At 52.4% G+C, this 20,260-nt stretch overlaps 1 protein-coding gene across 1 annotated transcript in view; it reads left to right on the top strand.

Moving 5' to 3' along the window:
* Positions 1-19,886, top strand: part of Hs1bp3 (HCLS1 binding protein 3) — a 32,237-nt gene extending 12,351 nt beyond the window's left edge. The window contains exons 5-7 of the mRNA XM_041639456.1: positions 11,919-12,073; positions 13,308-13,431; positions 17,763-19,886. Coding sequence (XP_041495390.1) covers positions 11,919-12,073; positions 13,308-13,431; positions 17,763-18,018 — 535 coding nt within the window. The 3' untranslated portion in view covers positions 18,019-19,886. The remainder of the gene's footprint in view (positions 1-11,918; positions 12,074-13,307; positions 13,432-17,762) is intronic.
* Positions 19,887-20,260: the final 374 nt, after the last annotated feature.

The raw sequence follows: 20,260 nt of genomic DNA, 5'->3' as shown, positions 1-20,260 counted from the left end.
TACAAGATGAGGTCCCCAGCATGCCACCCTTTCAGCATGGGCTGACCTCCCCAAGTGTGACATCTGGAACATGGACTGCAGGGATGTGAGCCCACCACAGAGGAGATGAGGCCTCACATTGGGCAGAGGTCCCCAGGCCAGGGGAATCTAGTGTCCCCAGTAGCCTTCAGCCAGTGTATATTGTGAGGAGGAGGGGTCTGGTCCACAAGGGACAGGCAGTAAGGATACCAGGGTGACATGGGGAGAACCCTATCATATCCACTCTTTATGGGCCTCACCCAGCCCTAGGACCCTGCCTGGGCTTTATTTTGTTAAGAATAGGGCATTGTCTGAACTCACGCCATCTGCCATTCTAAGTAACCAGGAGCTGTGCCAAGCTGAAATGGACTTCTGAGGCTGCACCAGCCTTTGGCTGAACAACATAGTTAGCAAAGTGGCTCCTTTTTTGGGTAGGAAAATGCTCTTGGGGTTGGCAAGTGCTGCCTTGAATTTCTTAGTCTAGTAGTGGAGTGGAGGGGCTGGTTTTGGGCAGCCAGCCTGGGACCACCTGGAGGGACCTCTGTGCCCTTGAGGGGTAAGGGCCGCTGGCTTCTGGATTCTGGGAAAGCAGCACCAAGAGGACTCCCCTTCCTGCCAGATTTTCTCTTAAGGACCCATGTGACACCAGTTGGTATTATTGGCTCTGTCAGAAATAATAAGTAAGGTTTCTCGCGAGCTTTCTCAGTGCCAGGAACTGAGCTAATTGGCATTTGCGTGCAGGAGCTCGTGTTACCTGTGAGACAGCACTTCTGAAATTGGCTGTGACCTGCAGTCAGTGTGTGGAACGTCAGGACACACGTGTATATGCTTCATATGAGACCGAGCGAGGCTTGAGAACATAGGAAACCTCGCTAAGCACACTCTGTGCCCATGGCTCCTTCATTTGTGAAAAGATCCAGAACACGAGAAACTGCTTTCTGGGGCTATTGCTGGCACCCCGTAGGAGACAGATCCCTGTGAGGCTGACTTTCTGGGGCTATTGCTGGCACCCCGTAGGAGACAGATCCCTGTGAGGCTGACTTTGTTTTCTGTGGTAGGACACTGGAGTCTAGAGTCAGGCGTCTTGAGCTCATTCAAACAGCCCCAAATGGCAGAACTAGGGCTTGGAGCCACCCGTGACCATCTTTTGGCAATGTGGCATGAGCTAGGGAGGGTTTTTACGCATGGAGAACTCAAGACTCCTCTGAGCAGGGATTTGGCCAAAGCCTGGTGCGCTAGTTTGGTTTCTACTTATGTGATTAAAGACCATGCCCAAAAGCAACTCAGGGAGGGGAGGACAAGGTTTCCTTGGCTTAAACCTCCAGGTCACAGTCACTGAGGGAAGAGAGACAGGAGCTGAAGCGGAGACCATGAAGGGATGGATGCTGTGTATCCCGGGCTTGCTCAGTTTGCTGTCTTCTCCATCCCAGGCCCACCTACTCAAAGGAGGCACTGTCCCCTGAGGACTGGGTTCTCCCACACCAGGCATTATTCTAGAAAATGCACTACATGCATCCCTGAAGGCAATCTGAGGGAGGCATTGTCTCGACCGAGGCCCCTCTTCTCAGGTAACTCTAGTTTGTGTCAAGTTGACATGGATGGATGGGTGGATGGATGGATGGATGGATGGAAGGAAGGATGGATGGATTGATGGATCGATGGATGGATGGATGGATGGATGGATGGATGGATGGAGTAAATAAGTAAGTTAGTAACCAGGGCACTTGGTATATGACACAGCAGTGACTTGAAGAGTCAGGTTTCCCTCATGGACAGAAGGGCTGCCCACCTCCTGTTGGTGGAGTATTCTTGGTTCCACCAGAGGCCTATTGTCTGAGTTCCTTTGTTCCTCTGCACACGCAGCGTGCCTGGCTCCCAAGCTCAGAACCCCCAGCTCCCAGGACATTTCTGGAACACTGTTCCTTGTGCTCAACCTCAGGCATTCCCTGCTGTGGCCACAGGGAGGCGCTCAGGTTCCACTTCAGGACTGTCTGCAAGGGTGGGAGAGATTGGCACAAAGCCGGAGCCTGACTGGCCTGGCTTTTCTTTGTCTCTTTAACCAGCCTCCGACTAGGGAGAAGTCAGCCTTGGTACACTGTTGGAAAGCAGAGAAAAGCCCACACCCTAGCCCATTCAGACAGCATCACTCCTTGTCTTTCCTGAGTTTTTTCCCCCTGAGTCTGGCCCGTGCCGCCTGGACTCTAGACATAGTGTACATACTGTTTCTCACTCTGCTTTTCCAATTACCGTTCTGTCCCAGGCGCCTTCGGCTGTCATACATACTTTCCGTATTTAACCCTATTTTAGCGTCTTTGTGGCTCTGAGAAAACTGTGCCTTGCGCTAGAGACATTTTTCATCCTCACTCAAAAGAGAAAAAAAAAAAAAACCCGGTCTGGTCATTGGGAGAGATTGGAAACACAGGCAAAGTTCTTTCCCCAGGAACAGGTATGTCTGACCTTCACATCTCGTTAACAGTGGGATTATTATTTCAGATCTGCGATTCCGCAGTTGGGTGTTTTCTGCAGCTTTTCTAGGGCACTCTCCGGACTAATGCTGTATTTCCCTCAGACTCTGAGCCAGCCCCTCAGGCCCAGGCACTGGAAATGGCACCATCAGGTCCCGGCTTTTGGTGCCTTCCGCAGGCTTTTGCCGTTGCAGGGAGGAACTCGAGGAACTCCTGGGTAAAGAGTTCTCATTCCATTGAACTGTTCATCTAAGTAATGGCCTCAGAGCCAGGTCCCTGAAGGTTGTGCAGGGGGCTCTGGCTGAGAAAGGCTCCTTGGGGCACACACAGTTGCCCTGTTTTAGGCCTCTCTTCTCTGTCATCCCGCCCGTCAAAGCACCACTGTGTCTGCCACTTCTTTTCCAGGTTGCTTCCTAGTGACAGAGGACACAGCTGGCTCCTGCCCCTGCCTGTCTGTGAGGCTGGCCTCTCAAACTCTCAAAGGGGAGGGCCCAGGCCTCAAGTGAAGACCTTTTTCCTTGGAGACTGTTTTATCATTATTTTTCCATAGATTTTGCTTCGTTTTCCATGAAATAACTGCTTGCTTGAGTATGAAAATAATCCTTGACATTTTGTATTTGGCTGAAATTTCTGCTCTGGGATGACCCTTCCATTTTTCAGTGTCTGTAGAACCCCTGTTACTGCTTCTAGATTTCCTCACCGGGTATCTAGAATCCATGGCAGGAGCTGGGGGGATGGGATGGTTTCAGCCTTGCTGTCCCCTCCCCCCTCACTAACCCTGGCATGCCCTTCCTTGGGTGCCTCTTGCTAAACAAATAGCACGACCTTGGGGACTTTGAGCCAGGAGGCCCAGGCCTATGTTGGCTAAGCCTTTACATGAGAGCACAGTTAGGTTCCTGTGTTTCTGCCTGGAGCCAGGTGGGGATACAGTTTCCCAGGCGCCCTGAGCCCTTCCATGGAGCCCTTGTCAGGGAGCCCTCATCTGTGAGCCGTGGTCACTCACTCTGCAGCAGCCCAGACACCAATGTATGCCAAAGTCTGAGAGACGCTCCTACACAGTGCAGAGGGGTGGGGTGAATAGGGTACCCCCCCATAATGCCTCTCCTCCTAATCCTCCTGCTCCTCTCGACTCCCTCTGCTGCCTACCCCCCACTAAACAGGTTCTCTGAGAGCAGTGGAGACCCCAGTAGTACCTCCATGGTTCCAGGCCCTAACTGGCCCCAAAGTAGTGAGGAGGGCAGAGTCAAAACTTTCAGCCACCCTTACCCAGGGGCACAGCTAGCTTCGCTGCTGTGTTTCCATGCAGGTCCTTCCTGCTCCTGGCCCCAGCCTCAGTCAAAGGACTCCAGGGACCGTGGCCAGCACAGTGGTTTCTGCCCTTTCTATTTCAGTAGCAAAGGCTGCTTTTCAAGAGAAAAACTTCACACAGACGCAGAATGGAAAAAACAGACCTTCATTCAAAGAGACACGGGAACTAGATCTTTGTCCCCTGAAGTGACCTTAGATAGCTTTGGAAAAGGTTGGGGCCTCTTATAAGCACACAGTTTGAAAGCTGGAACTCCAGGATGTATGATCACCCCCAAAGTAGGGTTCAGCATTCAAATCCTACCTTTGAAGCAGACTATGGGCAGTTTGCTCAACTCTGAGCTGTGACTTCTTCAGTTGCGGAACAATTGGGGTTTCGGGAGCAAAGGGGCCTCCAGCGGTGTGGAGGGAAGGCTCTATAGCCTACAAGCAGCTTTTACCTTTCCCGCCAAAGCCCCGAAGGGTCTAGGCCCAAGAGTCAAAAGGAAGAAAGGAAAGTTATTTGTAAGATGTGGCATCTAGTTTGTCTTCTTCCCAAGGCCTGTGTGTCTCCTAGATCAGACAAACTGTGGAAGGCTGTGTGCCTACTTCCTTTTGTTACGCAAATCTCAGCACCAGGCGATAGTTTATGTGCTGGCCAGGCTTGTACCTCCTGTCAGGAGCCCCTGTACACCTGGAGGTGGCAGGCTGCCTCCCACAGCTGTCCCTGTGGAGACTGAGCTAGGTTGAGCTCTTGCTGGAGCGAATGCTTACCTGATCCCTTCCTGATCGAGTCATGTGAGGGGCCGTATCTACCATTCTTCTATTCAAGACTGCCCCCAACATCAGCCATTCATAGCATGACAGTCCGTGTCCAGTAGGAGGTTGGACTGTGTTCAGGGTAATAGAGTTGAGAAACATTTGTAAGAAACCAGGGGCATGCATCCTGAGAGTAGGAGCTTCAGTGACCTGATGGGTTGTGTGTGTGTGGCGGGGGAGGTTCAGGACTCTTTATAACCAGCTGATACCACTACCTATGCCAAGCCTGGACTTCTCCAGGTTTTTGTTTGCTTGTTTGCTTGCTTATTCTTTGTGTCACAGTTTCTGTGTGCGCCCCTGGTTGTCCTGGAACTCTCTCTGTAGATCAGGCTGGCCTCGAACTCAGAGCTCTTATCTTCCTGCCTCTGCCTCCCAAGTGCTGGAACTAATGTCATGCACCAGCACTGCCTGGCTGACTTCTCTGTTTTGATCTGCTTGGATGACGTGGGTGACGGACAGTCTTCAACGGTGGCAGCCCACTTCCTCAGTCATGTCAGTGGCTCGAACACTGCCCATGCTGATGGGGACAGAGGAAGAGACTCCTCAGATAAGAGGAAACAAAGGCTGCTTGTTCATTCTGCAGTAGACAGGGTGGACCTGATCACCAGCACCTGCATCTGCCAGAGACTCAAGGCAGGCAGGCAGGCGGGCGGGCAGGAATGAGAAGCCTCACATTAGACGAAAGGGCTGGCAGGGTTGGACTGTCATTGGGTCTGTCAGCATGGGCACATAAAAGCAAGATGTCCTAGGTCTTAGGGAATCCATTAAGGGTGTGTGTTTGACCTGCTTTCTGTGACTGGTCCCACTAAATTGGAAGTGAAGGTGACAGTTAGACAACCTGGCAGGTATTGATCACACTTGGCCCCTGGGGACTGGCTGTTGTGGAGGCTGTTTTTGCTGGTTGGCTTCCTGGGCTGTCTGCTGCAGGTTCTGGCCAGAGTGTCTGTGTGAAGTGGCCCTTGTCTTCCTGTGCATATTCTATCTCTTGGAATAACTGCAGCGTGAGCAGGGCCGGATATTCACCTTAGGGTGAAGGATGATCCCCTGCAGGCGACCCCACTTGGTATCCTGGTGGTACATGGTGGGGACAAGACAGAGAAAATGAAATAGTGTCGCCCATAATGGAAGAAGAGGGACTCACTGCTGAGGTCCTGGTCCCTGGGATAGGGGTTGACAATGGGAAACCTGGAGAGTAAGGCTGTTGCTTTTGTGAGGATAGCACTGGGCTCCATAGCAACGAGGGCTCTCCAGGGTGATTCTTCACCCCGGGCCTATCTCCTTAAGTTCATAATCATAAGCCAAGTATCATGAAACAGCATCAAACCCCTGGCCTTGCCCGGTGCTAGCTGCATACAGACTACAGAGGGTTTCCATAGATCTCCTACTAATTCCCATTTACCAACTTCAGAAAATGGGCTCAGAGACGGTGCTGCTGACCCAGGTGTGCCAAGTTGTCTCACCCCTCCCTGCACTTCCTGAGGCCTCCGCCTGTCACAGCTGCTGACCCCTGCTCGTCTTCTACCCAGTCCCTCCTTGAAGCTCCTATCTATTCCATGAGGCTGACCGACCCTCAGGGTAGATACCTCCCGTGGCAGTTGCTGCTCTATGGGGCCCCATGTGGAGCTGCTGCAGGTCAAGCTGGCCAGGGATGGAGTTCAGGAAGTCTTTACTGGGCTGGTGAGATGGCTCAAATAAACCCAGAACCCACATAAAGAAGCCTAAAGTGCAGGGACGTGTTTAGAATCCTGGGGGTGGGGTGGCGTAGACAGGCAGATCCCTGGGCTTCCCTGGCCCGCTTGCCTGTTCTGTTTGCTGAGCTCCGGGCCAGCTAGAGATCCTGATTCCCAAACCACGATGGCCAGTGCCAGGGAAGTGACAGCTGAACTTCCCTTTGGCCTCTGCTCACATGCACAGGTATGCACACACGTCCACCTGCACACACAGAAAAAGATCGTTTAGTGGCACCCTGAGATTGTTCTGTAATTGGAACAAACAGCCAAATTTAAGGTGAAGACATGAAAAATTCTTTATGGTAAAGCAGAAAATTTGCGTCATTGGAAAAGATGTTTGTTGCCGTATTTGGTGTGTCATCGCCCTGGCTTTGAAGGTGGTCTGTCTTGGCTGTGGGCTCCAGCCTTCTGTCCAGACCCAGGCGGGCTGGCTATGTCTGGAGACCCTCTCTGCTACTCCCTTGCTTGCCAGCCCAGGGCAGCTGGTGCCCATCACTGGTTGCTGTGGGAGGTGGATGAATCTGGAATGGCTCCACACGGCCCCTGGGTGGCCAGAGGGGAGGCTGCTCTCATGTGTCGATCACTGTCACCAGAAGGGCCTGAGCCACAGGGAGGGAGGCAGAGCTTTGGAGCTGTCAGCAGCAGCTGCCGCATCTCCCTGCGTGTGCTACATGCCTGCCTCAAACAGGGCCCGGCTGTGCATCTGTCTCCTGTCAGGCACGCAGCAGGAGAACCGGAGTCTGCACACGAGCATGAACATGCTTACACATGCTGCAGCCATGCAGGGGCCCCTCCCTACCTCTCACAGTCGGCGAGACAAGATGCCTCTTTATGTAGCCCTTGGGATCTGCACAGGTCCATCAGGAAGTCAGGGGCTGCCCACCCCACCCAGTCCCTGGTGATGAAAAGAGAATAAACCTTGTATCGGTCAGAAGCTTTGCCTCCTGTCAGTGCTGAGAGCGAACTGAGTGTCCGTGGACAGCTGGGTGGAGGTGTTGGCCTAAGGAAGCACAGGAGGAGGAACACTCAGAGCTCCGACTCAAATCTCAGATGAAGTGATTGATCCCATCCATCTATCACTTAGGTTACAGATCTTTTAATGGTGTCATACAGCTAGCTCCCTCTGGCCCTTACGCCGGCCATCCCTGCCATTCCTGCCGCTTTGTTCCTCAGGCCAGACCATGGTCTATGAGCAAAGTTCCAAGAGGAACTGCTTCCCCCTCCCCCCCACCATCACCTAGAGGGTTATATGTTCCTGGTTATGCAGAGTGACTGGCTTTCGGTCTGCTAGAGACACTCTTCTGATCTCAGCCCACCAGGTCAGCCACCCTGTTCCACTGACTCCAACCGTCGGTGCTCCAGCTGTGGCAGACTGGGGTTTTCTATGTGGAATGACTGGTGCCTGTGGCTGGCTGCTCAGCTCACAGCCTCTGGGAACAGGCGCCTATCTCGAGAATGTCTGTCCCATCACCTAATGCGGGCACCTTTGTGTGGGAGGAGCTTGGTGAGTACGCTCCCAGGGAACGGACCAGCTGCTTGCAGCTGAAAGGCTGTCAGGGGGCATGGTTGGGATAGCAGTGATGGACTAGAGAAAGGCTTTGTAAAGATGAGCGCTGAGATTGATGCTGTGACCCTCACTCCCTGTCTCCTCCTGGGACAAGTAGAAAGAGTCTGCATTAGAGATGTGTTATAACTCTGCCTGCCTGCCTGTTTCTCCTTCCCTCCTCTTCAGTCAGCTATCTGATAACTGTCCACCTACACAGAGGAAAAATGCCTGGCTGCCTGTTTCTCCTTCCCTCCTCTTCAGTCAGCTATCTGATAACTATCCAGCTACAGAGGACAAATGCCTGTATGCATGCATGCGTGCCTGCCTGCCTGCCTTCATCCTCTAGTATTTATGGAACACCTTTCTGCAGTTTCCGGACCAATCAGACAAGACCTGGTGATTTCCAGGTCCCAAAGCTCCAGATCCCTTGATGTCTTGTCTTCCCATGGGAGAACTGAAAAATCGGAGGCAGGGCAGCTCAGCGGGGTGGGGCAGAGTGCAGACAGTGCCTGACTCTGCGCTCCTGTGCTGAGCATCTGCTTCTTTTCAGTTTAGCAAAAATCACAGGCATCATCAAGGAGGACCAAGATGTGACTCTTGTTTGAGAGGGAGACCTGCCCAGGACAGTCTAGTGTCATTTGTGCTGTCGAGCCAGCCTGGGTAGGAGCAGGGAAATGGTTGGAAGTTCACCTGGCTTCCTGTGTGCCCTCTCTGCTTCCTGCTGATCTCGATCCATAGGGAACTTTGCCTCCCTGCCCTCTGAGCCTTTGACTGGGTAGCCTGTGCGTTTGATCCCCAGAGAAGGTGGTTTCTGAGTTAGGAAGTCCAGGACATAGAGGACAAAGCTACGGGAATGGCTGAGGAGCAGCCTCGAACCTGCCTTCTTGGAGATGATGGGCCAGATGCTGGCATGGGCATAGATGGAGTTCTCTGCCCACCACTGCTGTGGTGCCTGCTGGGTCCAGAGCCAGGGACCAAGCAAATGATGTTAGCATAGGTGAGTAAGGGATATATTGATGATGGAACAGAGCCCACGTTTCTCTTCCCATCCTCCAAGGCTGGTCCAGGGGATCCCAAACCCAACTGATGGTTCTGTCCCACAGAGAAAGGCTCCCAGCTCCCAGGGACCTCCAGGCATTGGGCACAGGGAGTCTGGACTATGGTCCATCCTTGCTAGGACCATAGCCTCTGTTAGCATCCCCTATTAGGGGATAAGATGAAGGGAGCCGCCCCATGAGGAACAGCCGAGTCCACACTGCAGGGTCTGAGAGGAGCTGGAGCTTGGGCTTCCAGAGGATGCACACTGTTAGGCTAGAGATGCTGGTTCCCTTCGCTCACCCCAGCGCCACAGGCAGAGCTTAGCACTTCATCCTGGTGGCCTGTGTTGATGGGCAAAGTACAGATACTAGAATAGGGACACAGATGCTGCCGTTGCCTTTGGAATGTGTCCCTCTCCTGAGGAGAGCAAGGTCAGTCTTATTCATGGGACATTTAAAGTAAGGAGCAAGAGCATGGGATCATAAGTAATAACCACCCTGCAGGCAGCCCCAAAGTGTTCAGTCTGCTGTGTGGCCTCCATCAGACACTCGACTCTTCTGAACCATTGCTTCTCTATCTGGCCAACGAGGCTGACCTGACAGGTGTAACCCAGAGCGCTGAGACTTCCAGATAAGCCCCTTCCTGGCTTCCACAGCTTCTCCGCTCTCATCTGTGACTGTAGGCTAGGCTGGTGTCTTAGTTACGATTTCTATCACTGTGATAAGACACTATAACCAACATCAACCTGGGGAGGGAAGGGTTTATTTCATCTTACAACTTGTGGTCCATCCATCATCCAGAGAAACTAGGGCAGGAACTCAAGGCAGGAACCTGGAGGTGGGAACTGACGGGGAGGCTGTGGAGGAGTGTGCTGCTGCCATGGACCCAAGCTTGCTCTCTGTGGCTTGTTCATCCTGCTTTCTTATACAACCCAGGACCACCTGCCTTGTGGTGGTACCTCCCACAGTGAGCTGAGCCCTCCCATATCAGTCTTCGATTAAGAAGATGGCCGATGGATTTACCTACTAGTCAACTTGATGGAGGCATTTTCTCCACTAAAATTCCTTCTTCCCAGATGACCCTACCTTGTGTCCAATTGGCATAAAAACTAGCCAGCACATAGATCTAATAGTCAGCTCAGAGTCCCTGGCCTTGCAGCACCCAAAGACCTGCTACTATTTTTGGCAACGGCCAGCCTCTGTGCAGTTTGCCAGCATGAGCTCAGAGCTGACCTCACTGCAGTGGAACTGGCTGCCAGGCATTCAGGCGAAAGCAATCCCAGTTTCCAGTAAAAAAAGAAAAGAAAGAAAGAAAAACCTTGCTGTTTGCAGGAATCTTAAACCGGCTAATGTGGGCAGCAGCCCCCAGGCATGAGGTCAACTTGTTAAAATAAAACCAAGTTTCTGATGTGGAGGCAGTGTGACAAGGCAACCCAGATCATGTGATCTAGCTCCATGAAGGTTGCCTTGTCCACCTGGATCAAGAACTAAAACCGTGGCATACCCCAGAAGCCTCCCAGTGACTCCCAGTTTCCGGCTCCAAGCATCTCAGGGCAAGAGCGTATCAGTTAGTGAACAGGTGTAGCAGAGCCAGGCTGGGATGCCACCAAAGGAACGTCACAGAGGAGTAGGCCGCTCTGGGGACCCGCTGCATTGGAAGGGCAGCAGGTGCGCTATAGAGAGAAGGACATGTGTGGGAAACAAAGCCATAGGCCGTGTGGTGGTTACTATTGTTGGCTCTTGACAGGATCTAGAATTAACTAGAAGACAAGCCTCTGGGCATGCCTGTGAAGGATTTTTCTTGATTGGACTAACTGAGGTTGGAAAACCGACCCTAAATATGGGCAACACCATTCTATGGCCTGGTGTCCCAGGCTTCATGAAAGGGACAAAGCTGAGCACCAACATTTATCTCTCTTGGCTTCCTGGCTATGGCTACAGTGTGATCAGCCACGTCATATTCCTGTCACCCTGATTTTGCCACCATGGTGGACTGTACCCTCAAACCATAAATCCAAATAATCCCTGCCTTCCTGGAGTTGTTTTGTGTTGTTGTTAGGTATTTTGTGTAGACAGAGACTGTGCTTTTGTTTCCCGGCCGCCCAGACCCAAATAATCACACAGAAACTATATTAATTACAATACGGTTTGGCTGATGGTGCAGGCGTATTTCTAGCTAGCTCTCACATCTTAAATTAACCCATTTCTATTAGTCTGTGTATTGCCATGTGGCTGTGGTTTTACCTCACATCTTGTTTCCCCGGCAGTGCCTGACCCTGCCTTCTTTCTCCCTGCATTCAATTTAGTTTTCCCACCTAGCTCTATTCTGCCCTGCCATAGGCCAAAGCAGCTTCTTTATTAACCAGTGGTAATAAAACATATTCATAGCATACAGCGGGAAATTCCACTTTAATTTTGTTATGGAAAGAAGAAAAGTCACTAACAGGCCTCTTCCTACCTTCTGGGCCCTGTCCCTTGAACTTTGAGCCACAGACCACATCTGCCCCATGTCCAAGTGGCCGGGAAGTCCAGCTTTCTGAGCTCAAGCCCCAGGAGGCACGTCACAGGTACCCTCACCTTGAGAAGAGAAGCCCATGGTCACCTGAGTAGACCATCTGAGTTAGGAACTATCTGGCCATCAGTGACTAATCCAGATAGCCCCTCGCTTCTCCCTACCCTTCCCAGTGCCCATTACACCTGAGCATAGATTGTGACTGCTTCAAGCAGTCAGCGACTCTCCACTCGATAGTCAGATTTTTGGCAAAGCTCATTCCTGGTACATGCTCACCCCCTATTCTTTTCATTGTCCTTCTCTTGGGTCAAGAAGACCTGTGGGTTGGAGATTTGAGGATCACTGAGGTTGCTCCACCTGCTAAGATTGCTCTGGTTGGGCTGTCCCAGATCTTCCTGTGGTCCTCTTCTGACCCTCTTCTTCTATGGCCCTTGGCATCCAGACAGTCCCAGCCGAGCTGGGAACCTGTGCACTCATGAGACTCCTTACCTTGTGTTTTATTTCCAGCTCCAAGAAGCCCAAGAAACGCCCAGAAGTGGCCTTAAGGCCCAAACCTTCACCTCGGCTCACCATCTTTGATGAGGAGGTGGATCCAGATGCAGGGCTCTTTAGCCCAGGCAATAAGGCATCTCCCCAGAGACCTCTGGAGACCACACAGGACTGTAAGTACTGTTGTTGTTCCTGCTGTTGGCCTAGAGTTTGTTGACTGCCTGTGTCCCCGAGCAAGTGGTTCTCATCTTTGTCCTGTTTAGATGAAATACAGATTAGGTATGTAGAGATTTTATGCTGGCCAATTAGAACCTCATAACCAGTGTATGAATGTCCTGTACAGGAAGAGAATGGCTTTTTTTTTTTTTTTTGGTTGCTTAAAGACATAGTTCCCTGGTTACCTCTGTAGTCACATGGGCACTAGAACTGTTTAATGGAAAGAGGATGCTGGCCCACCTTGGGTGTGCATGCTACTCTGTAAAGTGTTTAATTTGAATGACTGCATGCCACTTTCATAGACTCTACTGCAAGGCATGGTGCAGGGTTCAGAGGGAGGGCTCAGTCGCTTTGGGACTCCTCCACCTGTCTCTCTGAACCCTCCTCATGCCTGCCCAGGTTCTCTTCCCCAGGGAGAGAATCGATGGTAACTTTCTGATTCATCCCATGCCTGGTGAGCATCCACCAAGGGAAGGTCAAGCTCGGACCCTAACCTTAAATCTCAGAGCCCACGGGGAGCTGGGGATACATAGATAGCATCACCCAAAAATATAGCACAACCACAAGTCTCTTTCAGGGCTGAGCAGAAACATGGGTTCCCATAGGACAGCAGGCATCCTGGGAGGGAGTGCAGTCGTGGACCCCAAAAGGCCAGGGGTCCTAGCTAGCTCCACTGGGGAAAGATGCTTTCAAGTAGAGACATGATTAACACTCCCAAAGGATTGCCATGAGTGGCTCCGGTGGGAGAGGGTTGAGAAGACCTGGGCTTACTGAAGGTGGTCCTATCAACACTTAGTGTCTGTTGGCTGCCCCCGCTCCCCATTCATGACCTTGGCAAGATCTGTGGCTGGTGGCTGCCCTCGGCACCTGCTCATTTGTACCTCTGGGCAAGCTCAGGGGTCCAGTCCTGCTGGAACTTTGCCTAGGGGTCTGGTGCAATATCCTGAGAAGCCACTTACCCAACAGAGAGCAGCCCTGGAAAACTGGAACAGAGACAGGCCAGGTAGGCAGGCACCTACCTCACACCATACAGAGCTGGAAGGATCTCACCCTCCTGCCTACGGGGTCTCCCAACTCTCTTGCTTTCTTTGCTCGCTCTCTTGGGTGCAATAGGAGGCTTAGCAGGCCTGCTGTCTGGTAGCCGAGGATAGACCAGCCGTTCTTTTTACCCTCTGCTCCTTCTTACCATAGCCCTGAAGCTGTTTGACGACCCTGATCTTGGTGGTGCTGTCTCCCTGGGTGACCCTTTACTGCTGCCAACTACCAGCGAGAGTGGAGGACCCACATCCAGGGATAGCTCCAAGGAGCTGTTCAGGTACTGTTGTCCCCAGAGACTTCAGTAGCTCTTACCCAAGTGTGAGAGTGTTTTCCTAGCTTCAGCCTACAAGGGAGGGATCCAGGCCTGGCCAAGTCCTGCAGCCATGGCCACTCATGGCTAAAAGGGAGCGAGGATTTGCTGGGGGAAGGCTGTCAGCAACCAGGGCAGCCCCATTGGTTCCCCAGAGAATTACATTCCTTTCCTTTTCACACGTCCATTTTAATAGCTCCTTTAAGGGAATAGCATAACTAAATTATCTAATTCATGAGCAAGTGTAATGGGCCTAAGTAGCTTGGGGAACAAATAAAACTGACCCTTGATATACTTCGTGTTCAGAGAGAGCAATGACCAGCCCTCCAGGAGGGTCCTATCAGAGGGCAGAGAATTTCAGGATTAATCTATTACCTGAAGGTTGATGTCAGATGTGTCTGTTTCCTTAGAGCTTGCTATGTGGTCAGAGTTGTAGGAGGTTTGCCTCACCACAGGTAATTTTCTTTACCCTTCCCACGGCCCCTACGATGGGTGCTGTTCTCCGCAATTACAGAAAATAGTGTAGGAAAGATCACTTGCCCAAGGCCACCACTCTTGTCAACCTAGGTAATCACCTCTCAGCGCCGGTGGAAGCCCTGACTGAGCTCTTGGAAAAGAAGGGCTGGGAGACGTGCCTTCCTCCCTCGGGCTGTGGGGTCTCCCTGACTTCTTGTGCTACACCCTGCTTCCAGTTGCTTCCACTGTGGTGTCCCCACCTCACAATCCATGCACCCCCCAGGATGCGGCGTGCTTGGTGATATGCATGAAACTGAGCAGCCTCTTTCCAGGAGCAGTTTAGATAGCACCGAGGCCTGTGGTCCTTGGAGGCTGACATCCGTACTGCACCCCTCGTTAGCAGCCCCGGGCTATTACACAGCCCTCTAAACGCCCGCCAAGCCTGAGTCACCTCGATGGCGTCTTGTATTTACACCTCTCAGAGGCCCCTGGCATCTGTTCACTAGCTCATCGTTCATCGTGTGTGCTGGCTCCTGACATCCTGCTGTCTGGGAGGAGCCAGGATCATAGTTATCCCATAGGGAGGAAACTGAGGCATGGGGCAGTCTGGCGGCCGGGTATATGCCGGAGGGGCAGCCCCGCATACCATAAACCTTTACTTTCTTTCCGTCCCACGTTCACTGTTCTGTGGGTGTCTCAAGGCGATTTCCACAGGATGCCGTGGCCAGCTGACATCCGCGTTAAGCAGGCTTATGCACAAGCAAACACTCATGCAGCATTTCATGGCCTTATTGGTCCCTGGGACCCTTCCTTTTCATTTTGCCTCCCAGTCTTGCACAGCCCCCTGGGAATCACGGCTCGGAGAATGTGAGCTTTGCATCCCTGCCTCCATTAACAGACATCTGGTGGTGAAGAATTGGCTTCTTGGGAACAGGAGCCAGAATTTATTATTCTTTGTGCCTGCCTTGTTCCTGTTGAGGCAGTGACTGGACTCCCTTTGATGGTGGGCTTCTACTCCTCCGTCACTCTCTTAGCCACTTACCTCAGCTTCAGTTCCCCTGAGGCTGCAATGTCGGAGTTGTTGAGTGAACCAAGCAGAGTTCAAGAAACCTCTGTCCCAGGTCTCAAAGTCAATCTGTAGCTGAGTTCTGCCCTTCGTGGGGGCTTGGGAGGGAGGAGAGAGCTATGGCTCTGGGGCACAGAACACTTCAGGACATCATACCACCTGGGTCTGGAAGAGAGAGGAGCTGAACCTCATGTTAGACCTGATCTGAGGGGCCCATGTCACCAACCATCCGCTAAGAGTGGCGATGCTGGCCATGCTTTGGCTGGCCATGCAGGGCACCCCTCCCAACCTTAGCAGACCCTGCTGTGACTTGCTCCAGAGAGTCGTGGCTATGCTTGAAATAGGTCTCAGGCCTTTAGCTGCTGCCCGGCTTTCCAAAGAACTCTGAATATAGTTCTGCCCTTTTGAGCTTTTTGTGGGCACTCTTGATGTCCTCTCGAGGATGTAAGGAAGGCAGCTCGGGACCCAGTGAGTCAAGACACAATGGCTGCCTGGAAAAAGCTGAAACACATCACAGCAGAGACTGGCAGGAGCAGCCTTCCCGTGGATGGGAACACCTCCTTACATCTCCCTACCGTGCCTGGTCTCTCTAGAAGCTGGCCCATCCCGTTCCCTCTGTGCCTAGACTTTTTGCTCACTTCTCTGCCCCCCACCACCACCACCACAAGCAGGCTCTGAAAGCCATGATCACCCCAGAAAGCAGGCAGGGCAACCCAGAGCTCCCAAGCCGCTGGTTCCTGACAGGCAGTTAGTTCTCCGCTCTGCTCTGTGTGCACTCGGGACTCTTTCCGGCCTTGTAGGACCAGGGCATTGTTCAGACCTAATGCTCCTCTGTCCACTCCTGTCCCCCTCCCCTACCTCAGTCCTTACTAGGGTACTCTTGTTCCTCTGCAAGGTCATACCGCCCAGGGAAGACAGCCTCCCTCACACTGTTCTCAGTCCTTTTGTTCCCAGCCTTTGCTCTCTGGCACCCCCTCTGCAGGATCCTGCCAAGTCATGTCAGGGCCTCCTTTCTTCCTCCTGTCCATAGGAACCCTTCCCCATCTTCTCTAACCATCAGTGACTGCTTCTTGGTCCCTGTCGTTATTCAGATCCTCTCTGGTCAGTCGGGTCGGGGTGTCCTGCGGGAGGAGTGAGGCAGTGGCTCCATTATAGCTGCTACCTGCTCTGTTTAACATTCTGTGACTGCCAGTCAAGTCAGTGTGTGGAGTATGCCCTTAGATTTACGAAGCACTTCTAGGCTTGTTTTATTTGGTCCTTACAAAGGTCCCTGTGAGGTTAGAGCAGCACGAACCACCCCCTCCTCTACAGGTGGGCAGACCGAGAGAGCCTGAGAGGTGGAGTGGCCTGTGGCCACCTGCTGAGGCGCTGCTGGATCTGCTCAGGTCTGCTGTAAGCGCTAATGCTCTCCTCCCCTTCCTAGAGATGAGGAACCAGAAGGTGGAGAAGCTAAGTGGCCTCCCAGGTCCTCTGCTTTCCACAGCTGTGCCGCATGACTGAGGACACCTGTGGAGATAACTATCAGCACTGGGGACAGCCCCCCCCCCCCCCCCCCCCCCGCCAAAGTTGGAGAAGGGACCTCTAAGCAGGAGTTCCCAGGAAGGCGACCGCCCTCTAAAAAGCCAGCCTCCTGTGGGTCACCCTAGACATGGAATCCAAGCCTCAGTAAAACGGGGTTTGTATCTATCTGCTCCCAGTATTTTGAGAGCGCATCAGACAAACTGAAGAGTGCGGAAGTGCCTGGCCTGCTGTGTCTATCACAGTACTGAGCGGGCTAAGGGGGCGGGGGGGGGGGTGTCAAGGGAGGTTTGTGTTGCACATCTGCTTCTGAGATCAAGTTCCTTACAACACGAGCTCCCCCGGGCTAAGAACAGGAACGGATGAGCAGTGGGCCGTCTGGCTGGCTGTTCAGTACCCAAGCATGCTCTCGTCCTTGCCAGTCACTACTGAATCCTCAGTCCCGTCAGCCAGTGGACTGTGCCATCACCCAATCTTTCTGGAAATTTTTATTACATTACTTTGTATGACTGCCTTGCCTATATTTCTATCTCTGCACCACGTGTACCATGCTCTCGGAGGTCAGAAGAGGGATTGGACTCCCTTAGACAGGAGTTACAGGTAGTTGTGAACCTCCTGTGAGTGCTGAGGATATAACACCTGGGTCCAGACTCACATGACCCAATCCTGATGAGTCCTGGCTGAGTCCACTCCAGCCTTGGCTCTCTCTAGAACCCAGGTGACTCAGAGCTGTACCTCAGCCAGCAGACCCTGTCCCACAGCAGTTCAGCATCGATGTTTACTGCTTCTCTGGGTGGAGCTGATTTAGCTTCACGGTGTACCTCCCAGGTCAGAGGACGAGGTTGTGACTCACCACAACTACGACCTAGTGCCCTCTCAGTGAGCCACCCAGCTTCTCAGACTGGAAGTCCTGTCTATAAAATAGACACATGTATATCCTTCGTGGAAGTAGGGGTTTGAGAGAGTGATAATGATTCCCAAATGCTCAAGGGAGGTCAGGAGTCTGTACCAGACAACAGGCAATTATTTCTAAAGGGCTGGGTACCCTGAAGACTCCAGCAGGCCTGAAGTCACCACCAAGGGTCTGCCTCTACCCTGGGCTTCTCCTCAGTGCTGGGTGGATGGTCCAGCTAGCTATACCTTGGCATGAGGCGAGCTGGGAGCTATCCCATACCTATGTGGGGATGGTGTTACTCCAGGCTCTTATTCCTTTCATGGATATAGTTATATTCCAGGACTGCTCTCTTTGGTTCCCTAGAGTTGAAGAGGACCTGGACCAGATTCTGAACCTAGGATCTGAACCTAAACCCAAGCCCCGGACTAAGCCCAAGCCTCTAGTCCCAGCAAAGCCAGCACTGCCCAGAAAACCAACTGTGCCCGCCTCTGTGGGCCCATCAGAAACTGGGCCTGGACCACAGAAGCAGCAACAGATCCAAGCTATGGATGAAATGGACATCTTGCAGTATATCCAAGACCATGACACACTTACCCAAACCTCCCCCAGTCTCTTTTGACTTACCCCTTCCAACCTATACTGTGTCTGGAGCTGCATACCCTCCCGGGGAAGAGGCTGTATGTGAATGTGTGGATTCTACCTGCAATGCAAGGACCACCAATGGAAGTGGAACCCTGGATCCTTGGTCCCAGTACCACACTGTTCCTTTTCCTCCTGGGCTATGGGATGGACAAGGACTCTGCAGAAGGAGATTGGGGAGCATCATAGGAATCAAACTGCTTCATCCCAGCCCAGCTGATTGTAAAGAGGAGAAATGGTGTAAGCTTGCCCTGCTCAACAAGGGCCTGACCTCTAAGGTGGAATGAGATCAAAGGACAATGTCCACCAGGGAAGGGACACCTACATACATATATCCACTGTCTCTGCCAGCTCAGTACAGGAAGGAAGGCTTACTGAACCTAGGTTGGGCTAAAGGGAGTACCAGTGCCAGGCCGCTCTGGAATCTCTACTTGGCTGCTGAGGCCCCAAGGCGTGATCAGAGCAGTAAGCCCAGTTGTCCAGACTACCCTGACCCAAGTCCCTTCAGCATCTCTTTGTTCTTTAATTCTAAGAGGAAAACCTAGGCCCTGCCTTGCCTCCCTAGGGCATGGAGGGCTCCAGGACGCCAGGTCTTCCATTCCATTTCCCAGGAAGGGCCTGGCTAGCCCATGGCCTCTTTAATGCACCTGTTAACCAAGGGGGTCATAGCATCTCCCAGAGCTTGACCCCCGGGGTGTGAGGTGCTGACACTTCTCCTCTAAGGCCTCTCTACCCTCAGGATCTGAACGTGTTAGCTTTCTCCAGTGGAGCCACCACTAAGGAGAAGGAGCTGTGCACCAGCAACCCTGTGCCTGCCAGGAAATGGTGTCTCCTGGAGCAAATAATGTTGAAGTATATTCTTTGAGTTAGGAACTAGGTTTTTTTCTGGTTGTTTTTTTTTGTTGTTGTTGTTTGTTTTTTATGAAACACATTTAAAAAAAAAACAACAACAACAAAATGCAGCCTTTTTGTTCCTTGGCTCAGTTGAGCTTCACAGAGTCATTAGAAGGGCTAGGTCGGGTCCAAGAGTCACTGTCAGGAGCCCCCAACTGGCACCGTCCAATTGTCTGCTGCTGTCGGTGTTCGGGGTCCCCAGCTCCCTTACCTTGTAGTAAGACCTACAGGAGCCGGCTGGGAGTACCAGGTCTGACCTGTCTTGCATCTTACCATGTCCCTTGTCAGCTGCCTCATTCTGAGCAGGGCCATCTGCCCAGGCTGAGTGGGAAGGCATAGATGGTTCTAGGCTGAGGACCAGAGTATCCTCTGCCTTGCCAGACTGAGGGTCTCCCCAGAGCCTAGAACTGATCTAGATAGCCCCCACCCCAACTCTACTTCCCTTTCACCAGCAGGCCTTCACCCCTCCCAGAACCCTGCCCAGTGCCCAAAAATCCCCTCAAGCCCTCCTCACTGACAGCAAAGGAAGCTTCAGTAGGTGAGAAGAGGCCTTGTGACCCAGTCCTCTGCAGAGCCAGTCAACCGTATCCTTAGGCCCTTCTCCCTCTACGTCATTCCTCTGTGCCTTGGCTACGAGCCGTCTACCTCTCTTCACACACACGCGCGCGCGCGTGTGCTCCTTGCACCCACTCTGGGGGATAGACGAAATAGGAGAAGTGGGTGTGTAGGGATTTGGATGACCATGGGCCAACTCCCAGCTGGCGTTCCTAACAGGACCTGACCTACCATTCTCCAGTGTGGTTTTGTCTCCGTAGAGCTCTTGGGACACCCTGGCACAGGTGTTCCGCTCTACAGATAACAGTTTCCCGTCATGACTTGTTTTGATCGCAGGTCTGTGACCTGCATAGCTGGTCTACATCTCCTAGTTACCCAGTAAAGTCTGTATGTGACAAAGCCAGAATTTTAATGTTCTTTTTTTTCCCATTGCCTGGGCTGATGGGAGAGAGGTGGTGGTGGTGGTGGTGATGGTGGTGGTGGTGATGGTGGTGGTGGTGGTGGTGGTGATGGTGGTGGTGGTGGTGGTGGTGGTGATGGTGGTGGTGATGGTGGTGATGGTGGAGGAGGTGGTGGTGGTGATGGTCTCTCAGTTTGTCTATCTCTATGGGAATGTGTGTGTGTGTGTGTGTGTGTGTGTGTAACTAGGATTGTCCTTTGTAACCAGGGAAAGTATGTCTGCTGACTCTGCTCCATCCCTCCTATCTGTCTTTTAGCTGCAACCAGGAAGAAGGAATAATTCTAGTTTTTCCCACTGTGTAAACTGAAGCAGA

Source organism: Microtus oregoni, unplaced genomic scaffold (assembly GCF_018167655.1).
Source record: "Microtus oregoni isolate MIOR12 unplaced genomic scaffold, Mior012 000058F_ref0000040, whole genome shotgun sequence".
Classification (NCBI taxonomy): Eukaryota; Metazoa; Chordata; class Mammalia; order Rodentia; family Cricetidae; genus Microtus; species Microtus oregoni.
Note: the sequence above shows the minus strand (reverse complement) of the source record. Positions and strands in the feature narration are given on the sequence as shown.